The sequence below is a fragment of the Electrophorus electricus genome, chromosome 6 (assembly GCF_013358815.1).
Source record: "Electrophorus electricus isolate fEleEle1 chromosome 6, fEleEle1.pri, whole genome shotgun sequence".
NCBI lineage: Eukaryota > Metazoa > Chordata > Actinopteri > Gymnotiformes > Gymnotidae > Electrophorus > Electrophorus electricus.
Window position 1 is genome coordinate 11,265,799 of NC_049540.1, and position 22,033 is coordinate 11,287,831.

General features: G+C 39.1%; 4 protein-coding genes across 6 annotated transcripts in view; all 4 read left to right on the plus strand.

Annotated features, from left to right (window-relative positions):
* Positions 1-3,227, plus strand: part of si:ch211-215c18.3 — a 5,589-nt gene extending 2,362 nt beyond the window's left edge. For both annotated transcript variants that reach the window (XR_004776225.1, XM_035527571.1), the window contains one exon: positions 1-3,227. This exon is cut by the window's left edge and continues 523 nt beyond it. The gene's annotated coding sequence lies outside the window, so the exon portion shown is untranslated.
* Positions 3,228-4,192: 965 nt separating this feature from the next.
* thy1 (Thy-1 cell surface antigen) lies at positions 4,193-6,784 on the plus strand. The gene is made up of 4 exons (XM_035527358.1): positions 4,193-4,301; positions 5,244-5,311; positions 5,559-5,879; positions 6,256-6,784. Exons 2-4 carry the CDS (start codon positions 5,266-5,268, stop codon positions 6,354-6,356), a joined length of 468 nt encoding a protein of 155 aa, XP_035383251.1. The 5' UTR covers positions 4,193-4,301; positions 5,244-5,265; the 3' UTR covers positions 6,357-6,784.
* Positions 6,785-7,176: 392 nt separating this feature from the next.
* Positions 7,177-13,580, plus strand: usf1l (upstream transcription factor 1, like). The gene is made up of 10 exons (XM_026998593.2): positions 7,177-7,723; positions 8,616-8,665; positions 8,927-9,042; positions 9,222-9,347; positions 9,482-9,629; positions 10,193-10,247; positions 10,338-10,396; positions 12,450-12,544; positions 12,738-12,866; positions 13,024-13,580. Exons 1-10 carry the CDS (start codon positions 7,716-7,718, stop codon positions 13,111-13,113), a joined length of 876 nt encoding a protein of 291 aa, XP_026854394.2. The 5' UTR covers positions 7,177-7,715; the 3' UTR covers positions 13,114-13,580.
* Positions 13,581-14,902: 1,322 nt separating this feature from the next.
* Positions 14,903-21,249, plus strand: f11r.1 (F11 receptor, tandem duplicate 1). 2 transcript variants are annotated; one of them, XM_026998508.2, is made up of 11 exons: positions 14,903-14,957; positions 15,110-15,180; positions 17,695-17,754; positions 18,234-18,350; positions 18,658-18,798; positions 19,038-19,240; positions 19,535-19,637; positions 19,751-19,858; positions 19,969-19,981; positions 20,117-20,171; positions 20,307-21,249. In XM_026998508.2, the coding sequence occupies exons 2-11, from the start codon at positions 15,141-15,143 to the stop codon at positions 20,340-20,342; spliced, it is 876 nt and encodes a 291-aa protein (XP_026854309.2). In that variant the 5' UTR covers positions 14,903-14,957; positions 15,110-15,140; the 3' UTR covers positions 20,343-21,249. The 2 variants fall into 2 exon arrangements, with proteins under 2 accessions (XP_026854309.2, XP_026854310.2); XM_026998509.2 differs by lacking the exon at positions 14,903-14,957 and having other exon boundaries at positions 14,964-15,180.
* Positions 21,250-22,033: the final 784 nt, after the last annotated feature.

Here is a 22,033-nt window from a genome sequence, read left to right on the forward strand (position 1 = left end):
AGAATCAAATTATCTTTACAGTGAAGAAGAGGAAAGAGGGCCAAGACCTTAATTATGGGTCTATGTGGAGTCATGGGAGCTACTTCAACAGAGAGGAATAACTGGAATCAAAACAAAGCTAGGATATATTGGGTTTTTTCCTTCCCAGTAGCACATAATTATGACAAATGTTGAGTTGGATTGATGTAAAAGTTGCATGAATTCTGATCTGGTTGTTCAGACTGAGTATATATAGGATACATATCAGACAAAGTATACATATAGGATACGTATTGGATATGTATCAGATTTCAGTGCCACATATAAAAGGGTATGATCACACATCAGGTAAAAATGGCCCAAATCCAGTCTTTTTCTTGATAAGTGACAGAGATTTTTCAAATGTCAAAGTCAAATTTATTTATGTAGCACCTTGAACAACAGCCATTGTCACAAACCAGCTTTACTGTCCAAGTCGCAAGTGAGCTAATCAAAGGTGACAGGGGCAAGGAATATCTCCCTAAGAACATGAGGCAGAAACCTTGAGAGTAACCAAGATTTAAAGAGGGAGCCCATCCTCCTCTGGTCAACGTTTGACACCACAACAGGAATAAAATCAGCAATACAAAACACAACAAGTAGTAAGAACAAGTAAGCAACAGAAGTCTGCTCCAGGTTCTTAGAAGGCCTAGTTTGGGTTTGATGAGTGTAAGTGCGACCGAAACCCATCTGGCACAGGAACGAGCCTGGAACAGCTGCCCAGTCAACCCAGGGCTTTCACATCATTCTAGGATGGGAGGGAATGAGGGAGGCAGAAAAGCGGGTGGCTGGGGGAGGAAGTGGGAGGAGCCAAAGCAATTGAAAACGTCACGGGGTGGGAGGAGCCACAGCAGCTGAGGTGGCTCAATGCTCAAATGCATCCCATTTTGAACAGCCAGATTGGACTTCGTGAAACTTTTACATGAATGCAACTTGACATTGTTAATAATTTTGCACTTCTGGGAAGTAAAGGTTGATGAAAACAGTGAGGGAGGATTTCAGTGGTGGGATAGTGAGGTAACAGATACCATAAACACTGATGTGAAGTGGCTGCCCTGACTACACAGAAACCGATCATTGAAATCTTGGCTCTCTTTTGCCTCCTTGCTCTCAAGAATGATTTTTTCCAAATGTACAGCAGGCCTTCACTGCAGATTAACACAAGCATTAACTTTAGGCTAGGGGCTGTTTCTGCTGACTCCATTTTGATGATTTTCCTCTAATTAAGCATGACATGAAAAATTGTTCTTTTGCACATGTAGGTCAATTTACGAGTGTGATTTGTTTAGATTAGTATCGTTGGAAAGACATGTTGCTAGTCACATTGAAAAAAAATTGTGAACACACTAGCAACAAAATCTATTTGGTTAGAAAGTTGGATTTAGGCCAGTTTTACCTGCTGTGTGAACATAACCAAATCGGAACTGAAAGTGTCAGATTCAGTGTGTTTTTGGCTGTTCACGCTGCCCCACAGATAACACCTCTATATCACACATGAAGAAAAAGATCTGGGCCACTATTATATACTGTGTGAATGTAGCCTTACTTTTGCTTTACCATCCATCTATACCCCGTTTCCCAAAAGCATCATAGTGTTATGATCATCTTAAATAGTGTTTTAGAGTGTTCAGTATGATACTCGCTCTGTCATTTAAGGATGATGATTGTGTTATGGTGCTTTTGGGAAACCCAGCCCTGTTTAGTCACTTTAATCTCAGTCACATATGTAGAATGCCCCATATATAATTCAGCACACCATAAACACTTGCTGTGGACAAAACATCATACTGGCAGGTGTCTCACTTGAACATAGATTAAAGACTTAGCTTTGAGAATATTACATCTATAGCATTTGACAGATGCTCTTATCCAGTGCCCTAAATATTGATCCGTATAACTTGGAAACCAAACCCATGATCTTGGTGTTGCTTCTACTATGTGCTACCTGCTCTCTCAGGGGAGCTACAGAAGCACATGGAAAAGCTCAAAATGTACATTTTCACCAACTGTCCACCAATACACAGGCTAACACATGCTTATTATATACTAAGAAAAAGTGTATGGTCTGGTGTCCTTAACCCTTCAGAAGTAGTTTAACACTAAGCCTGGTATTCCTGTGAGCTGTCATATCAAAATTTAAAACAACAAAAGTAACATTTACAAAGAATTGCCACATATATTTTTTATCTCAGACTACAGTTAACCCCATCATGCTTTTTTCTAGATTTATCTAAACCACCAGTCACATCAGCAGTTATAAATTCACCACATTGAATAATATTTTTAGTTATCTTTTGCTACATAAATATTTGAAAAAAATCAAACAAACAAACAAAAAAAGAGTGAAAACATTTTATGGATGTCCTGGTAATGCCCTGTTAATGACTAGTGGTAGTGGTACTTGCCATTCATTCACAGCAGAATGCGTTCTGATGCTTCACATGTGATTCTGACTTACCTACACAAGTTTGGTTTCTCTGCTGTGCCATTGCCGTATCTGGTGTGACTCAGAGGACATTCAGTTCTGAAGTACAATCACACACCAATACCACAGTGAGGTCATATTGTATTGCAACTCTTATGCAAAGGTAGGCCAGAATGGCTGCAGTGTCAGACAACATTGGCCTGATCAAATTCAGACAAAGAAGTCAAGGACAGTTTTGAACAAGGAGCAGATTCATATTAAGTGGAAAGGAGTTATTATAAAATGCAGAATAAAGATGATCAGTCCAACCTATGCCTTTAACAACAGTAGGCAGTTATTAATAAATCACAAGGTGCTACAAATTATTATACGCCTTTCCATGCATCCCATGCATCACTTTTCCGAATGTGATTTTAGTGCATTTCACAGGAGATGGGTTGGAAATGAGCTTAGAAAGGCAATGTTGGCATATGTGGTATGTGGTGAGCAGCACTTAAACATCAGCCTGAGAACACACATTGTTCACTTAATATGTTTAATATGTCAATATCCATATACGCAGTCCCGGTCCAGAGGCACTCCCAGTGCTACTTCCATGTGCATTTTGGCTATGTTGACTACTACCAGTGTGGTGTATTTTGCAATAAATTGAAGGTAGGCCTGTATCCTCACTCTGATATGGCTGACATGTATGTTTATTTTCTGTTGCACTTCATCCCCTTTCTCACCTGTGCAAGGATGTATGTAGTGAAACAGTGAGGCAAATAAAGGAACACAGACTGTAGACTGTTAATGTCTGTTTATTTATAACATTGTTATTAGTTGGTGTGAGAAAGGAACCTTTTGGTAAACATTCAAACATATATGTGCATCTGTGTATCACCTATCTGTCTTATATGTTAAGTATGTTTGTAAAAGTCCCAAGCAATGTGAAGATTTGGAAGTCAGGTTAGGCAACACAAGTTCTTTTATTTAATTCACCTTCTTCATCTTTGACTTCTTAGTTTGAGCTCATTGCTGTAAAATTTCCTCTCTCCACATCTGGTAGCTAGCTAAAGAAAACACAGTTTACATATAGTCTACTTATAAAGAAGGCACAGGTGCATCCAAACTGATCACCTGCTGGTTCACAAGGACCGTCTCTCTTGTAGACCATGCTCAACCACACATAATATTTTACATGTAAACTAATTTAGTTGTTCAGTTAAAACCCAGCAGATGTGCAATGTCCAGAGAGAGAAGATCTCCTATCTTGGACCCTACATTCAGCATCTAAGATTGATAACATTACATATCAAAGGTCCTACAGCCAAAAGATTCCGCATGCACTAAAACTACCAGAAAGTGCTACATAGCATGTCGGAAATAAGAATTCTGATCAAAAAAAAAAAAAAAAAAAAATTTATTTTTTTTTTATTAATTTGTGCATTTTAAAAAACTGCATCTACAACTAAGCCCAACAGTTCTTGCAGTTAAACGTGACAGTTAATTTTGGGGAATTATAACCAAGCTAGTTAGGAATCCGTTAACTATTCTAAAACTAGACTACCTTTTACCTATAAAATTCAGGCAACGTAAGTCTCACAAGACGTATTTCAGATAATTGATGCAGACAGGCAGGTATTGAGCTACTTTTAACTAAAACGTCGTTCAATCTAAACTTTTATGAAACTGGAATTGTTGCTAAATATTCTTTCATTGACACCGGAAATTCAAAAGCTTTCAAAACGACATTTAGCAATTCAGCAGGGGCGTATCGCGAGCATTGGCTTTTCCTTCCATCTCACTTTCACAAGTGAGAGCTGGGGACCAAACCGATCCTGCTGCGGACAGCTCCCACATCCAAGGAAAACAAACGGTAAGATATATGTATATACCGCGATTAATCAAATTGCGTCGCAAAGTAACAGACATTAGAGACATTAGACAACAGAGTATTAGACTGCACAGACTGGTTTTTTTTCTGTACAAGCGTTCTCGGATAGGTAACATGAGGTAACTCGGGACTTTTCATTGCTATGCTTTGTGACAGTTCCTTGGTACTAAAGACGTAGAACTATAGGTTCCATAATATTTGTAGCCTGTTGTGATGATCATTTTCCAAACGGTAGACGATGTATGTTTTTCCCCAATTCCCGTGAGGAGATAAAATGCGGTTTTCAGATTACATGAATTCCAGACAAGAGATCATATACTTCTTCCCAAGGAATGTAGGCAAACCGTGCCTAGACATGGCAATACCTTTTTGAATCTGTAATTCGCGTTGTAACGGCTTTTTATCTTCATCTTAATAAATAGGGTATTTGTGATAAAGATTACAGCCTATAACACTGTTCAAAACAATATTGAAATGTTTTTAATTTGGTAATAATGATATAGATTTGCTGTGTGGGCCTGTTGGGACCCCACCCATATGCCACATCTGTAGTAATGCATCTGAGTAATAATAGAAATAATTTGTCATTGGGAATAGCAAATTATATAGTTTTGAGTAGTTATCTATATTTATAGTTTCACTATACTTAACAGGCCAGTAGTAATTTTATGTTTTGCTAGATTGTCGCTAGCTTCTGTTTCATGCGTCATACCTGCAGTAGACATTTTAAAATAAAGTTCCCCCTTTTAAGGTTTGGACGTAAATTTGTTATCTTCCAATGCCATTAAACTGGGCTCTAATCAGATTGAAATGGCAACTTTTTTCAGCGCTCAATTGTCCATTCCATGCATGTGTCTGCACTAGATCTTAAAATGCAATTATCCATTATTGATCTGTAAGTGCTCAGTTATGCTCTGTCCCCAGGCTTCCGTGTGTTCTTTCTGAAATGAAAATGATGAGTTACTGTGTCCTGGCATCAATCTGTTTGCTGAGTAAGATCTCACTCATATCTTTCCTTCCTTTCCTCAGTTATATATTGTAAGTTATGCTATATAAATCCAACACTTCAATAGATATACTAGACACATATTACACAAAGCCAGCTACCTCAATGTAATTTATAACTGATACAGACATAAGACACTTTATGCAGTGGGATTATTCATAAATGTGCTTTGTAATGCTGGCTGGTGTTTGTCTTATATTGCTAAATATTAAAGTAAAAATTCATCTTGCCAGGCTCGGCCACTGCTCAGACAGTGACGCAGCTGACTGGTTGCTTGACCAAGGAAAACAACTTGAAGATGGATTGCAGCTTCACCCCAGCAGCAGGAAGCAGTCCACCCCCAAACTGCACCTTTAAAACAGATGGCAAAGTGGTGGCGTCTACTGATGTCAAAGCAGTTCAGGACAGTACCTTCAAAAACAGGGCTACTGTGACTATTGTTAATCAGGTGTGCCACCTGAATCTGACGGGCTTAGCAGATGACAAACCCAAGAACTACAGCTGCACTATCATGCAGACTGGTTCAGGGACAATGTCAACATCTGTGGACAAGAGTAAGCCCATCAAACAACTTCAGTTTTTAAAGAAATGCTATCTTCTCACTCTCCATCTTTCTTTCACTCTTTCCTTACTCACTCAGTACAAATGTGTATGGATAAATTTGCTTGCTAGATGTAAACAACAAAAAGAAAAGCATTTTACCATACTGGTTGAAATGCAAAAATGGCTCACAGCTTGATCCTGGCCACCAATAGTTCTGAAAATTCTAGAATATATTATATATGCATACAGACTGCATGTGTCGGAGTGTTCCAAAACAAAGTGTTCTGCAGCACCAAAGCTTCATAATTTATGCCAGTCACTCTTGCCTTCTTTATCTGGGTGTAACACCTCCAAAGGTACTGATATGTGCACGTGTTCTCTCAACAGAACTTCTCCCGACCTGCTCTGCTTGGAGTGTTCTCCAGCAAAGAGGTGCGGCTCTGCTGTTGGCTCTTCTTACCTTCCCTCTATTTTCCGAGTTGCTGTGAGTCCCCCACCACCCCACCTCTCTCAGAGCGAAGCTTGGCCTGCGCATTTATGGGTGGTTCTGCCGCGACACTGACGGCAAAAAGTTCCATTCTGCACTGAAAAAAAGAGGCGTCCTTCTTGCCCCCATCCTCAAAGTGCTTTGCAATACTAAATCATAAAATCCATGTCTGTCATCCATTCGGTGTGTCACTGGTACGTTTGTATTATGAAGCCAGTATTGATGATGGTAATAACTTGTACCTGCATTCTTCCTCTGCATTCTTCTTATTTGCTCTTGCAGCATGTTTATACACTGGAATTGTTGATAATGACATTGTTACTAACTGCCATGCATGAGTAGATCATATGAAAACTTGATCAGCATATGTGTACTGTTCTTGTTGCATTTATGCTATTGACAGCGTGCCTTATAAAATTTTTAAAATCAGTTTTTCTGATTCGTGTTATGCATATATATACTGACCTTCAGCAGTTTATTTTCAAATTACACCCTCTAGCGGATTATGTTTTTATTGTGCTCGTTTGTAGTTTAATAGAAAGCGCATGCGCAAAACATACGTCTGGATACCAGTTTCAAGTTTTTATGGTAATTTTGCATAAAAGGAATAATTGATCTACAGTGTTATACTACATATCGTCACTTGTTTAGATTAAGTTAAGGCTTTACTCTGTGTATTTTTCTTCTTGTTTTACTTACCAGTAGCTAAAAGCCCTCAGCCTTTCATAGGTTTTTTTTATATATATATATATATATATATATATATATATATATATATATATATATATATATATATAAAATTTATTTATTTATTTATTTATTTATTGCCAACGTAATTAACTAGCCAAAATAGCTAGCTTTGAAAGTCCGACGGCTCTTAGCCTTTGCATACCTTTGGGTTGTCTGGGCAGCGTGGGGATATTAGTTTATTTGTTGCGTACTGGCAATGCTGAATAACTAGCTAGGTTGTCGACTGGCAAGAAAAGTTGCGCAGGGTAAGCTAGTTAGCTAATACAGGAGAAGCAGAACCCCAGCGTTAGCTAGCTAGTTAGCAACAAACACTAGAAATAGTAGCTAGCGTTAGCTACGTTTGCTAGTTTGTGTAAGGGTCTGTTTAGTACAACCTGTCTAAGGTACGGATGCTAGGTAGCTAGCGATGCTATTATGTAAGTAGCGATTACAACCTGGTGTTGAACTGCGTTGGAGCATAGCTACGATTGCAAGGCTCGTATTTGGAGTTTAGCTACATTTTCCCTTCCTAGTTTTGGGACACATTTGACAGTGTTAGCATTAGGGAATTGTGAAAACTGAAAGAAAGTGACTATAGCCTTGGAGCTTCGGAGGTCCGTGACTTCACACCATGAAGGGGTGAGTTTCACTCAAGTGCGACAACTGATGCACAAATGCAGAGCTGGTCTCTGGAATAAATAAATGTATCTGTATAGCTAGTTAGCCGTATAAGTAGCTAACGCTAGCTAGCTTCTCTTTTGTCAAGAGTCCAGCTAGCGAACTACATGGGATGTGGGTGGGTAAATTCACATGTTAAAATAATATATAACGCCAATAATGTCATTTTATGTTGATCTAGTTAGCGTTAGTTAGTTGCTCCTTTAGGTTCATTACCGACTGTCTACTTGTACTACTGTATTACCCACGAAAGCGAGGAGTAACAAGATAATTTCTCCAATGCTATAAGCATTCACATTAAGTGTCCTAGGTCAGTTTCTTATATTGTACAAATGTTTCATCTTGTACGAAATTAGTGGTAAAAAATATAGAACTACATGTTCATCAAACGGAAGGACAGCGTACACACATCTGGTGTTCTTGCACATACCCGTCAACCTCTTTGCATTCCATCTTTGACGTACTTTTTGTTTTTAATATTTGTGTTGTGACACTACTGATTGTTATGCATTGTGACACTTTCAGAGCACCAGGCTGGGCATTAGTTTTTGATGACGATCTCTGTTAGTTCTCCTGTGGTATAACACAGGGTTAGTGTAAGACTTTAAATCCATGTTTATGTTGTTCCCTGTTTAAGTCTTCTGTTAGTGTGAGACTTTGTTAGTGTAAGACTACAGCTGTTTGCTGTTACATTGTTTACTGTTTTTGTCTTTTTCATTGCAAATAAATAAAGCAAACCACACTAAGCCTACTTGTGTATATGTGTGTTTGAGAGAGAGTTATTTTTCAATTAAAGACATTTTCTGTCTCTTTTCTGAGGTATAACTTTTCTCTTGGAACCTTTGCATCACAGGCAACAGAAAAGCCCAGATCCAGAAGTGGATGTTCCTATCATTGAGGAAGGTAGGCCAGTTGAAAAACTGTTCTCCCTTATGCTAGACACAGCATTTTATCTTGAAAGCAGCAGAGAAAAATGAGTGAAAATCCCACCAACATATTGCTCCCTGCATTCCACTAAGCAAATGTTCTTTAATGTTCATGGTTTTGTAAACATCAGCCCCTGTAGTAAAGCCTGTGCAGCGTGTGGTAAGCTATATAAACTGGATGGCTTGTTGGACTTGACTAACTTGTTTGACAGATTTTGTGCTTCTGTTTCTGTGAAAGACTCTGTTGGCGCAGCTGATGATCCATCTGCCATTGCAGCCATCCAGTCAGCTGCCACCTTTTCCACAGATCAGCCAATCAAGTACTTTTTCAAAACGGAAGGAAGAACAGGGCCGGTAAGGTCAGGAGCTTGTTTGTTTATAAAGGCAGCTGCTTTTGAGATTTGAACTGCTTTAACTTGTAGTTTGTTTAGTTCTCCTGCCATATAACACAGAGCCAATTCAGAGGAGAGACTCTTTGTTCTGGGCAATGTGAGACACTTGTGAGGTTAACCCTGCAACCCCCTGTGCCACAGGTGACATACCGGGTGATTCACCTGGCTGATGGGCAGGTGGATGCACAGGCGGATGGAACCGCAGCAGTTAGCGTGGTAGCCGGCTTTCCAGCGGCCACCCAGTCTGGGACACCAGCTGTAACACAGGTATTTTGATCTGTCCCCCTTCTTGTAAATTCTGGGGATTTTGTAAAGGAACTTTGTGCTTTAAACTATGTTTTCCTGTTGAACTAGGGTGGTCAGAGCTATGTGTCACCGGTTTGATCTGTGTGTGTCTACAGGCTGTGTTCTCTCAGGCTGATGGTCTGGAGGGAGAGGGCACAGAGACCCACTACTACTATCCGGCCACTATTGCTGACACTGCCCCAGCTACCATGGTGACCAACGTCCATGCGTCTGATTCGCTGCTCAGTCAGCCTGCAACTACAGGTGACTTTGATGGCGGTTTACGTACTAAAGGCCTATGTCAGTCTCTTATCTGCATAAGAATGTTTCTGTGTGGGTTGATTACATACATTTTCACATAGTCATGAGGCTGCTAAGGTGCAATAATGTGTTAATTTGGTTTATTTGTCCCTTCTATGTCATATGTACAGTATATTGAGTGGGTTATAATAAATAAAATGCAAGCTGTCATATAAAAATGGTCCTGCACTGATGGCAAATATATGGCTAGGAAGAAGGTGTGGTACACAGGTAATGCCACATTTGGGCTATATTTTTAAAACTTAGGAGTTCTACTTTTTTCTTTTTGTACAACATTAAAAAAGTTTAAGTAAGAACAAGAGGAAAAACAAATGAGGTAATAAAAAATAATAGCACAATGCTCTTACCACCAGTGTGTCACTTGTTCCTATTAAATTTCACAGTGAGATGCTGCTAGTTGTAGGACTAGTCTATTGCTTTATGCATTTTTCTCTAAAACATTGGCCAGTGTAGTAACAATATCTGTGTTCCTGTATCAATATATCTGTATCAATATTCCTTCCCAGGTCAACTGTATGTGATGATGTCACCCCAAGATGTACTAGGCACATCTCATCAGAGGTGCAGATCTATGCTCACAGACATGTACAAATCCTGAACAATTAATGTATATATTTTTAATGACCTTTTTTCTTATTTTAAATTTTGCAGTAAGACAGAGGCCCCTCGCACTTCGAGAGATGACAAGAGGAGAGCCCAGCACAATGAGGGTACGAGGTCAACTGCTGCCCCAGAGCTGCTCCCATGGGACCAGCTGAGGTGGTGGACACTTCCTTGTGTGTTTCTTCAGACATGCTGAGAGAGAGACAGATTGTGAGTGGGTGAGTGGGTGAGTGGGTGAGTGGGTGAGTGGGTGAGTGGGTGAGTGGGTGGGTGAGTGGATACAGGCAGCTTGTTCTCTCCATAATGCACAGAAAGCACCCGTTTGTTTGCCTCAGAGCTGCCTCTTCATGGTTTTACTGAAACATTAATGAAAAGAATGATACTTCTGTCCCGAGCCCTGTTTTCATTGTTTGAAGTTGTTTGTGGTTTATCTCTGCAGTAGATGGTGCCAGTTTTTCGTAGCTTGATTTTAAGGCCAGTTCTTTATTAGATCTCCTTTAAAAGCCCCTCTTAGTGCTCTAAGGCAATGTCAAGTTTTTTGGATCTTGTTATATACAGAGCTGACATAAGGCCTTAGTTGCCCTAATTGAAAGTCAACCAGTTCACAAATAATCCTAATTAAATGTATTTAAAGATGCAGTCACCTACCAGCATTCTCAGACAAGTTAGCTTTATATGTCACTCTCCTGTTCAAACATGAGTTGTGTCTCAGAAAATTCCATCAGAAAAAATAAGGTTTTGGAAAAATAATTTCTTAACTGGGTCAAGACTACACATTGCCTAGGGCCACAATCAATACTAGTGGATTGATGCACCAAAGTTACTAGGCAGGGATAGCCACTCTTCCTTTAATTTATATTGAACCAATAGCGAGATAGTTTTTCTCCAACCAGCCCCTACTGAAATGGCTCTGTCCCAATCAGTTGGACATCTTTTGGATTGAAATGAATCAAACATGATGCAAAGAAATCATCGGACTTGCTATTCATTAGCCCAACTACGCATGTTTAAGCCCTGTTTCAAATGATGACAGTGACTGACAGCTTGGTGAAAAGGCCACAGAATTAAAAGAAATCTTATTATAACTCCCCTCACCTTTATTCCCACATTCTCTGCTTTCTTGCTCTGTTCTCCACATTCTTACTCTATGTAACATCCAAATGTGATGTGTGTAACAGTATCCCTGCTATCGGGAGAAGGAACCAACTAAATTACTCCCAAACCCAAAACCTGCAAGAATGTCTTTTACATGGCTAACGATACCAGTTTGTCTAGTTTACAATATAGGGTATGTCTTCAAAGTACACATTATTGGGTGAAGGATGTACAAAATGAAATTTATAAACTCTGAAATGTGCATTAAAAACACCCCTTGTAACTGTTTACATGCCATCTGCCATCTAAACACTTCTGACATCAAATCACTGATGGACCATCACTTCTTTTGGGCTATCCTATTGCACTTTCACCGTCACTATTACTAGGAGATATGTCTAATTAATGTAGCTTGGGAAACCAGTAGAACACTTTTAACTAACATTTGCCAAGAAAACTATCTTTATGAACTGGCCCCTAACAGAAAACAAACATTGCGCTTTGTATAAACCTCATATCAGTGGAAAATGTGTTTGCCAAATCAAAAGACAAAATGCTGAATTGACCAACACTTATTAAATCCTTTTTTTAATTCATTGTTCCTCTGTATTATTGGACATTTATTGCTATTTGACATTATTACTTATTGGACATCACTTTATTGTTACTGGACATCATCCAGGAAACTGATCCTGGTGACTCATGGTGAAGGCAGCCAACTTTGGACTTCCAGGCAGAGGGCACAGCTTGTCGTAGTCAGGCAGCTACCCAGCTGTGCGCCTGGGAGAGGCTCTCATTATTGGCGTGAATAATGTGATTACTCTGCACTTGCAGGGCCACTTCTTAGGCATCTCCATGCAAACATCGGGAAAAAAAACCCCCACATTTAAGTATAAACATTTAAAAATGAAAGCACTTTTATTTTTAGGTAAAAATATTTGAAATGAACATTGCTCAAGAAGAAATGTTTTTGCACTGTGAATTTGGTGTAAGCAGTGTGTTTTTGACTTTGATGTTGACCTGCCAAGCCTTTTTTTTTTTTTCTTCTTCATTTCCTTTTCTTAGTGGAGCGTAGGCGCAGGGACAAAATCAACAACTGGATCGTCCAGCTGTCTAAAACCATCCCCGACTGCACTGTGGACACAACCAAAAACAGCCAGGTGGGCGGTGTGTCCGAACCCTCTCAGCAGGAGACCACACTGAAAGTCAGCCTCAGTTCAGTACACACACAGTGCACAGTCAGTGATGTAAGCTGACTCAAAGGACTGTTGATTGTCAGCCATTTCCAGATCACTACTGAGGCAGCCTCTTTCACACTGAAGTAACCATTTCAGTTCCCATTGTTTCTCTTAGAGTAAAGGGGGGATCTTGTCAAAAGCCTGTGACTACATTCAGGAACTGCGCCAGAGCAATGCTCAATTAGGAAAAGGACTGGAATCCCTGGAGAGACAGAGAATGGACAACCACCTACTGAGACAAGAGGTAGAGCCCCCACAATGAGCCTCATTTTCCTACACAAGAAAATACAGGATGACTGACAGCTGTGTTTGAGGCTTATCTGTCTTCTGTGTCTCTCCTTTTCAAATTGCTCTTTGTGCATGTTATGTACTTCTACACATGAACGCATGTATGCTTACAGGTAGAAGAGTGGAAATCTAAAAACCAGATGCTCAGAGCCAGGCTAAGGCAGCATGGGATAGTGGCAGCTTCAAACTTGGACGCTCAGTGAAACACCTCAAATTCTTTGTCGCTCACCTCCCATTGGCAGTACACCATGGTTGAGACGGCCCCGAAATCAGCATTTTGCAGGAAGCACTGGCTCTCTTACAGGACGCTACTGGACCTGCTGAACTTGAATCCGGTTTCTGTTTTGGCAAAAATGTATTGGATAGGACGCCAGATTATTGTCAGGGTTATGTGAGCTGCACTGAAATGTACTAATTTACATATGTATGTGTGTTTTTATATTTTTATGTTTTCCTGAGCCACATCTGCAGCGGGAAGAATCATTTATATTTTGCATCATTGGATAGTAGATTAGTTTGCTGCTTTTAGTTCCAAAAGGACTTTGGACTTTTTCTGTATCAAAATTCAAAATGACAGCATTTGTGCTGTGGAAATGTTTGAGTGATGAGATTGAATAAGATAAATGCACATTGTTGATTACATTTTGTAAATAAAATAACTTGCAAGAAGCATGATTTGTAAAAGATGAAGTTTAAAATGGATACAGGGTCAATTTTACGTGTCTTGGAGTTTTAAAAATCTATTCTCAAAAACATCTGGGCATCAGTAAAATGCAGCTCAAATTGCATTCATTTTAGCTTTGACAATATGCTACTGTTTTGTTTCAAAACATATTGTACATATTATAATTGACTTGCAAGGTTCAATATAATTCAATATAATTGACTTGTGTTCCTTGCACTATGGTTAAATGTTTCTGAACAAACTTCTTAATTATTTAGTTTAGGTGTTTCTACCACACCCATTGCTACCAGGTGTAGCAATAATGTACATAGCCAGCAGTCCCCAAACATAAAAATCACATATCTTCTATTGCATAACCAACTACAGAGTTCCTAATTGCCTCTGAAAGCAAAATTAGCACAAAAACTGCATTGGGAGATTTGTAAAATGGGTCTCCATGTCTAAAAAGCTGTACCCAAGCCTACAGTCTGTGGAATGCCAAGATCAGATGGAGTGGTGTACAGCATGCTGCCATTGTCTAGGACAGTGGGAATATGTTCTCTACAATGATGAATCACACTTCACTATAGCATTGAGAAGGATGAGTCGGGTTTGGTGGATGCCAGGAAAGCCACTGGGATGCACATTGCCCACAGTAAAGTTTGTTGGTGGGCATTAGAATGTCCATTTGCAAGCCAAAATCATCCAAAAATCAAATGCTCTGGACACAAATTCCACAAGACAAGTCATAAATCTTGTGGAAATCTTTTCCGTAATAGCGAGGGCAGTTCTAACTTCAAAGGATGAATTAATCCTAATATAGACAATTACATATTAATGTCTATGGTTTTGGAATGGAATTCACAAGTGTGATGGTTAGGTGTTCACAAAGGGTATATTTCTAAGTTTCCTCATCGTGCATTACTAGAATGTTGTCGGGGGATTTTGTGTAACAATTTTTTTTTTTCTCTTCCAAATAATTTCTCCAGTTTGTAACAAGTAACAAAGGTTTTATGAAACCAAAATAAACTAAATCTGTGTTGTGTTTAACGTAAACTACTCACAGGTGCGACGCTTTTTGTTGCGGTCAAACTACGAATACGAACTGCACCGCGGAATTTCTCATAGGCCTACCTACAAAGATAGTCTACTGTTTACCATCAGTTTTAAACTATTTCAGATTTAGATACCTAAAATAAAATAAATAAAAAAAAACTATGACGTGTTGCAAAACCGCGTGTTGATATAATATACAAGTTAACTTTTAAAAAATAAATACAATTCCTCTTCCGCCTTTAATCTACTTTCATTTCGTCATGAACTGGGAGTGTCCGTTTTGGTGCACGGATTAGGGAACGCTGGGCCAAGCAAACGTGAGCTCAGGTAACGCGGAAGACCGTCTAATTTAGACATTTTCCATTACATATTTCGGTTAGTGTTCGTGTGTAGACTTTGAAAACAGATAGAAATTTAACTTTAATTTGTCGAATATTTTTTTCTGTCTACTTTCTGAAACGACGAATATTTGGACTAAGATATTTCGAAACTATCGTACGTTCAGCCGTCATGTTCATCGTCTTTGTATGCCTGTGTTTGCAAGCAACAGGTAAGACGGATTGTGTCTAGTTTTTACTGAAACATGCCACATCTTACATTAATTGGAAAATTGTTAAAATAATTGTAAATAATTATTCTCTTGTATTGATTAGTGTCATAAGAATTTGTCTAATGCATATTTTTCCATCTTGGAACCATCATAGGATAATTATTACAGTGTTTCACTTGTTCTTCTAATTACATCAGTTCGTAAATTGTCTTCTTCCTAAATCTCCTCTCGTCCCTTTAGGCGTCAGGCCTAGCATACCTAATTCATTTGTATATGTTGCATGAGTTTTGTTATTTAGCCTAATCTGGAGTAAAACATGAGTACTTTATGCTTTCATTTTAAAACTCGACGCTGACTCATTTGAACAGCACACACAATGTTTAGAAGATTTTTAACCAGTCCCTTTAGAGGCGTAGGATAAACCTTTAAGAAAGTATCACCTTGGGAACCAGTATTTCCACCCCTCCCATCGAAACTACCGCTCATTAAATAACCTACTACGCAAACAAGGAAATGACCAACTGAATCCACATAAGGATAAAGACCAGACGAAAACGAAATATTGCGCTCTTAGATTTTTGAGAGGACTCGGCACCAAAAAGTTGTCATTTGCCAGTTTATGTAGCAGAAGACAGCATTTTCCCTAGTTCTCGGCCCCCAGCATACGATCCATACTTTTTACTTTACCGCGGCCCTAAACACACCCGAACCGGATATTTAAGAACACAGTAGGTAATTCTTGGTAAATTAGTAAATGCTGGAAACAGTTCGGGCAAAAACGTGAAAAGCCCGGTGAGTGTCGAGGATTGGACTGAAACACTGACGTGAAAGATAATGTAGAGTCAGTCTCTTATCTCACAATATTCCAGACAATGTAATTACAATCCTCATGCGAAGCTTGGACTATTAAATTTTACATTGAAAATGTCTATTTATTGTGAAGCTTACAAAATGGCTAATGTTAACCTCTTTCCTATTTAGTGTTGTAGTGGTAACGGTTTCTATTGACTATAAAGTGAGGTACTGTAACTTGATCTTATTTTTGAATGTTGACATGAAATAACTGCCCATAGGTTATAACCTACCAATTCAGAAATCGGAGTTGGACTGAAACTGCATGTCTGCAGAACTCATAGTCTACGGTGCTGTAAACACTGTGGCATTCTCACCCACCTCAGTGATGGTGGAAGGCCATGCCATGTCAGAAAAAATGTCACTACAATTATTAATGTAGACCTTTTACATTATGTCATAAGGGAGGCGGTGAGCCAGTAGCAAACCACACACACAGGAGAGCACACTCTGACCCAGATTACTAAACCTGTTGTTTTTGGAAATGACCTTGGTACAGTGTTTACTCAGAACCCTTACTCAGAACCCTTACTCAGCAGGAGTAGCCTTGCTGGGTGGTGGTCATACTTTTAAGCGCCAAATGTACAAGAACACAGTTATGTATGTTGAAAAATGCTGACATTTGGAACATGCATGAATATTCCTTGCTTCACTAGTGATACTGATAATTTTCTGTTTTATTAATATATTTCTGTTGTTCATGTATGTGTGCTAGCCCAGTGCTGTGGTTGTCTAATTAGATAGTATTTCCAGTTTTTCATTGTTACATTGCTCTTCCCTCCCAGCCCTAAAGGGGTTTCCAGTTGTTCCTACTAAAATACATTCAATTTACCCCATTGAAGGTCTTAATAATTGGCTTGTGGAATTGAATTGGGTGTGTAACCTCAGAATAGGGGGCTAAATTGCACTGGTCTAGGTCATGTTGCTAGTGGGATAAAAATGTGATCTAACCCTCATAAAAGGAAATTAAAGTTTTTAGGCGGTTTTGTGGTTTTAGAGAGAATTGATGAATGTGAACCTCTTCAGAAACAAATCAATCCATCTGTTTCAGTTGCTCTCTATCTCTCTCTCTCTCTCTCTCTCTCTCTCTCTCTCTCTCTCTCTCTCTCTCTCTCTCTCCATCTCTAAAGCCTTGTCTGGCTTGCTCTGTATATAGCCATGTAGTAACTGCCATATATGTAAAGGCTGGAAAAGAAAATATGGTGTACCAAACACAATTGCTGGAGAAACAGGATGTTGTAGACGGAAGCCCATTGCCGGCTGTGCAAGCAACATGCTTCTGTAGCTATAGGAGGTGAACTGGTGGACACATCAACAGCTTCTCTTCCTCCAGCTTCAAAAGCAAGTTGCTTGCACAGCTGAAGCTTTGTGTGGTACACAGACTTTCCCAAGAACTAAACTGTAATTTTTCAAACTTGTATATTATGCAGTCAGACAGAACTAGATCTAGTGCCTTAATTTCTGTTTGTAGGAGGTGTAACAAAGTTAATGATTATTTTCTGACTCCATAGCTTGTTTTCAAGTCTAGATTGTGACTGGTTTCTGTGACTTGGCATTCACCACTCCTCCTTGTTTCATGGTGGAAGGGGGTGTTGTCAAGGTCAAGAGGTTTCTTGACCTTTGCCATTATTACATGTCTGTTACTGTCTCTTATTCTCTCAGGCCTGCATGCCTTTTCTGCCACTACTTCAGCACTTCATGTGACGGTCAAGGAGAACAGTGGTAAGCGAACCACTCTTATTCTTTCCCTATTGTCTTCCAGAGTGGGTGTGTGATGATTGTGACATCAGAGTGTTCTTTTATTTTTATCAGTCTTTTAATGTTTGGATGTCTGGCTCTCTCCTTGACATCCTCCTGATTTGTGTGACTCCTGTTTGCTTAGTCTGTGACCGTTCAATTGTCTCTAACTACAATACATGATCAGTGGAAAACCTTATTTGAAACATGATCCTTTTTAGGGCAACACTGCTTCTCAAATGTTTAAAGTGCCTTTTATTCCTGAAGGCAAGAGTGATTATCAGTATTTTTAAAATACAGATTTAAAAGGAAGCTTTTTTGAATATTTTACCTTTGTTATTGGAGGCCTTTGCTTTGAGGTGAATTTCAATTGCTGAATAAAACACCTGAGCCATTAACCATTATTTAGAAGACCTGAAATGGCTGAAAACTGAAATAACCTTGGATTCTTCCCATCTCCTCAGGAGCTGATTTAAAATGTGACTACTCTGCGGACTTTGGGTCTTTGCCTAGAGTGGAATGGAAATTCCAGAACTATAAGGGTTCACAGTCCTTGATCTACTATGATGGCCAAATTACTGGTAAGACTCATGTTACAAGCAATCAATCGCCTTACCTTTTTTTTTCCACAGATAAAATGCAATTATTTTATGAATGAGAATATGAAGACACGTTCCATGAACGTATTACAAGACATTATGGGCTGTGAATACAAATGAGAAAAATAGGACTTTTGATCTGTAAATTATCTGATTCTATGTTTTGAAGTGAGATTAGCAGAAAATTACATTTCACTACATCAGACTAGGTCTTTATTTATCTATCTATTTATTTATTTATTTATTTATTTTTTGTTACTTTGACATTGATTTGCTTTTAACTTCTCAGCGCCATACAAAGTTCGCTTCTCCCAGTACCCAGGAGGCTTGAGGATTGAAAAGACAGTCCGTACAGACACGGGCGACTACTCATGTGAGGTGTCGGGTAATGGAGGATATGCGGAGATCACTATTAAGCTCACCGTGCTTGGTAGGTCGCCCACAGCTTTTAAGTAATTGAAGGTGAAGTGTCGGCTTGCGCTGCTGAGCAAAAGCATGATTAAGCTAAGCAGATGCTTGATTTTAAAAAGGAGAATTAAAACGTTCTCTGGAAATCCTTCTCTAATTCATAAAATGAGAGAAAAGACTTGCATATTTTTTGCATGTGTGGATGTGGGGTCCATAGGCTGTTGCTGTCTGACAGTGCTGCTCTTCCTCATGCTCCCACAGTGCCCCCTTCAGTCCCCATAAGTCGCATTCCCACGTCAGTCACAACAGGCCAGAACGTCCTGCTGACTTGCTTTGACAAGGAAGGCTCCCCTCCATGCACCTACAAGTGGTATAAGGACAACACACCCCTGCCTGAAGACCCCACCAAGTTCCCCAACTTCCAGAACATGACATATAAGATGAATGCGCAGAATGGCAATCTGGTCAGTATGTGTGCGTTTGGCTGTGCCATTCCTCTAGGTTGTGGGGTGCATAGGGTTAAGAGCTCTGAGGGAATTTAAAGGAAGTAGCTGGTCAGAAATCAGTGTCGAGCTGCATTCGACAAGTGTACCAGCATATTGTTGATGTTTCTGGGTCAGTTTTGCTCTGCACATGATGGATAAAGGGAAGTAAGGAATGAATCAGAATTGTTTCACTGAACTGTGAGAACAAATTGGGTCAAGCACTAAGGGCTAATCAGTTATTGTACATACTTAACCTTTGCTTTTGTGTAACAGGAGTTTCCCAGTGTGAGTAAAGCAGCCACTGGGAATTATTTCTGTGAGGCCTCTAATGGACAAGGGCCTGCACAGCGTGGACAAGCTGTGCTTATGGAAGTCCGTGAGTACAATTAAAAAAAATTTAGACAAGCTCAAATTCCTAGTGTATGCTGCTGTCATAACATGTCATCCGATGCTTGCTATGAATGACTGACTTCTTGAATCGGTTTATAGGTGATGTGAACACAGGAGGCATTGTAGCTGGGATTATTGTAGCCCTGTTGGCCATTGCTTTGCTTTGCTTTGGCCTGTGGTATGCCAATAAGAAGGGATATCTGCCTAGTAAGTATTTCTCTGTGTGTGTGTGTGTGTGAGTGAGAGAGATGGTATAAAAATCTAATGGTAATCAAACTCATTTTCTGAACTACTTTTTCCTCACTCCCTTCCCCCAGAAATACCAAAAAGGTAAGGTTTTTGTTTTTGTCTTTATTCTATAATATTTTCACCTCTCTGTGCACCATTTTTAGAATTTGCATTGCAGCCAGTGTTATCATATGAACTTCCAGCAGGCAAATAAGTATTTGTGTTTTTCTATTATAGTCAGACAAAAAAATCTGTGTATACCCAGCCCAGAGCGGAATATACAGACAATGATGTAAGTGAAATTGAATCAGCTCTGATATCAACCTTTATAGAATAATGAGTTTCAAGTAAGATCATCATGTCAACTATAGTTTGTACTGTGTATGAAGGAAGCCTTATATCTTTAAAATGTGTGTGTCTATTTTAGGGGGAGTTCCGACAGAAGTCGTCCTTTGTTGTGTAGCAGTTGCACTGGTTCAGAGGTGCAATGTGTCCATCCTCTGTTCCACTAATCTCTACTAACCCCAGCTTGGGGATGGATCTTGTAGGTGTGTGCGTGCGTGGGTGTGATTGTTTTATACCACCTTTTGTTTGTTATAAACTGTTTGCACTGACTTGAGCCATATATACTAGTGTGTTTTAAGACCATATCCATTGAAACGTTGTCTTCGTGAAACTTAAAATTATCATTAGTTCAACAACCAATAGTCAGATCAGTACTAATTAGTTTATATATGTATGTATGTATGTATGTATGTAGAGAGAGAGAGAGAACTTGCTTCAGTGGATGTGAGATTTGGGAGTGTTGGTGACCATAACACCTAAAGTGTTTGGTGTTTTTCTTTTTCTTTTTTTTTTTCCTTCCTTTTGTAAAATCTCTTTGACTCTGTTTTGTGAAGGAACTCCTCCATGCACAGTTTATACAAATGTTTGTGGTCAGTGAAAATCATAACATTTGGAAAAGTAAAATTGTTAAATTTGTACATCGTTTTTATATTTCTGCATGAATCCCACATGGTAACAAAGCCCAGGCACAAATATGGAAAAGCACTGGAATGTTCCTACTCTAATATTGTATTTATTTTTAATGAACTTCCTTTGCAGTTTGTTTACTTAATCAAAGATTTTAAATTCAATTTATAGTTTTGTCTGTTTTAAACATCTCTCATAAAATGTAAATAGATGTCTTGTTCCTTTTTTAAAAGAACTGTTTTTGCTTCACATAAATCTATTGTAAAGCAGACGCCTAGGATTTGTAACAGGACATTACTGATCTGTTGTGTTTCACATCGTTAATGGATCATGTAAAATAAATCATGTAAAATAGTGTCACCAGGGACAATTTATTAAAATCAGTTTGCTTAAAGAAATGCAGAGCACAGCATTTGTTTCTGTATTGTGCATGAATCCAGCCCTGAATAACAAATATTGTTAACTTAAGCTTTTTGTTAAATAATCTTATTGTAAATGTTTAATGATTTTATTATATTATTATTTTTTTAAAACCTCTTAATATTTACCCCTTCGATAAAGCGTAGCAACACCACCAGGTGGCAATGTATCCCCGTATCGTATTTCACACAACAATACCATACTGAATTACCGGGATCAAATTTCCTTTCGATCCTATGTGGATCAGTTCAGAATTCTATACACTCGTAGGCGTCAGCCCTCATTGATGTGCATAATTGCCATACACAGTTCTGCGCTGTTTGCTTCGGCATGTGTTATGTGCATTGAACTGGCTCTGCGGCGCTTTTGCTGTGCTGTAGATGTCGGGCGAGGCATGTACATTCAGGGAATCGAAATCACTTTGTTTCACGTTTAAACATTATTTTCTTTCTCTTCTAATCCAGACAAGTTGCACGTGACTGGCCTTTTCTGCCTGAAATGTCTTTAAAAACATGACAGGTAAAATTATGACAGGTAAAATGTTTGCTCTAGTTATTCATGTAAAAAGAAAAAAAGCCGCATCAGTTCCAACAGGGACTTCAGCTGTGTGCTCGGACGCTAAACATAAATTCATTCTTCGCAGCGTAACCCAGGTGTGAATGACGATGACTATGAAAGGCGGCGGTCACGTTAAAGTTACGCACCTATTAAACACAATAGTTGGAAACTGCACCTTTAAGACCAAGAGGCGGTTCCCAACGT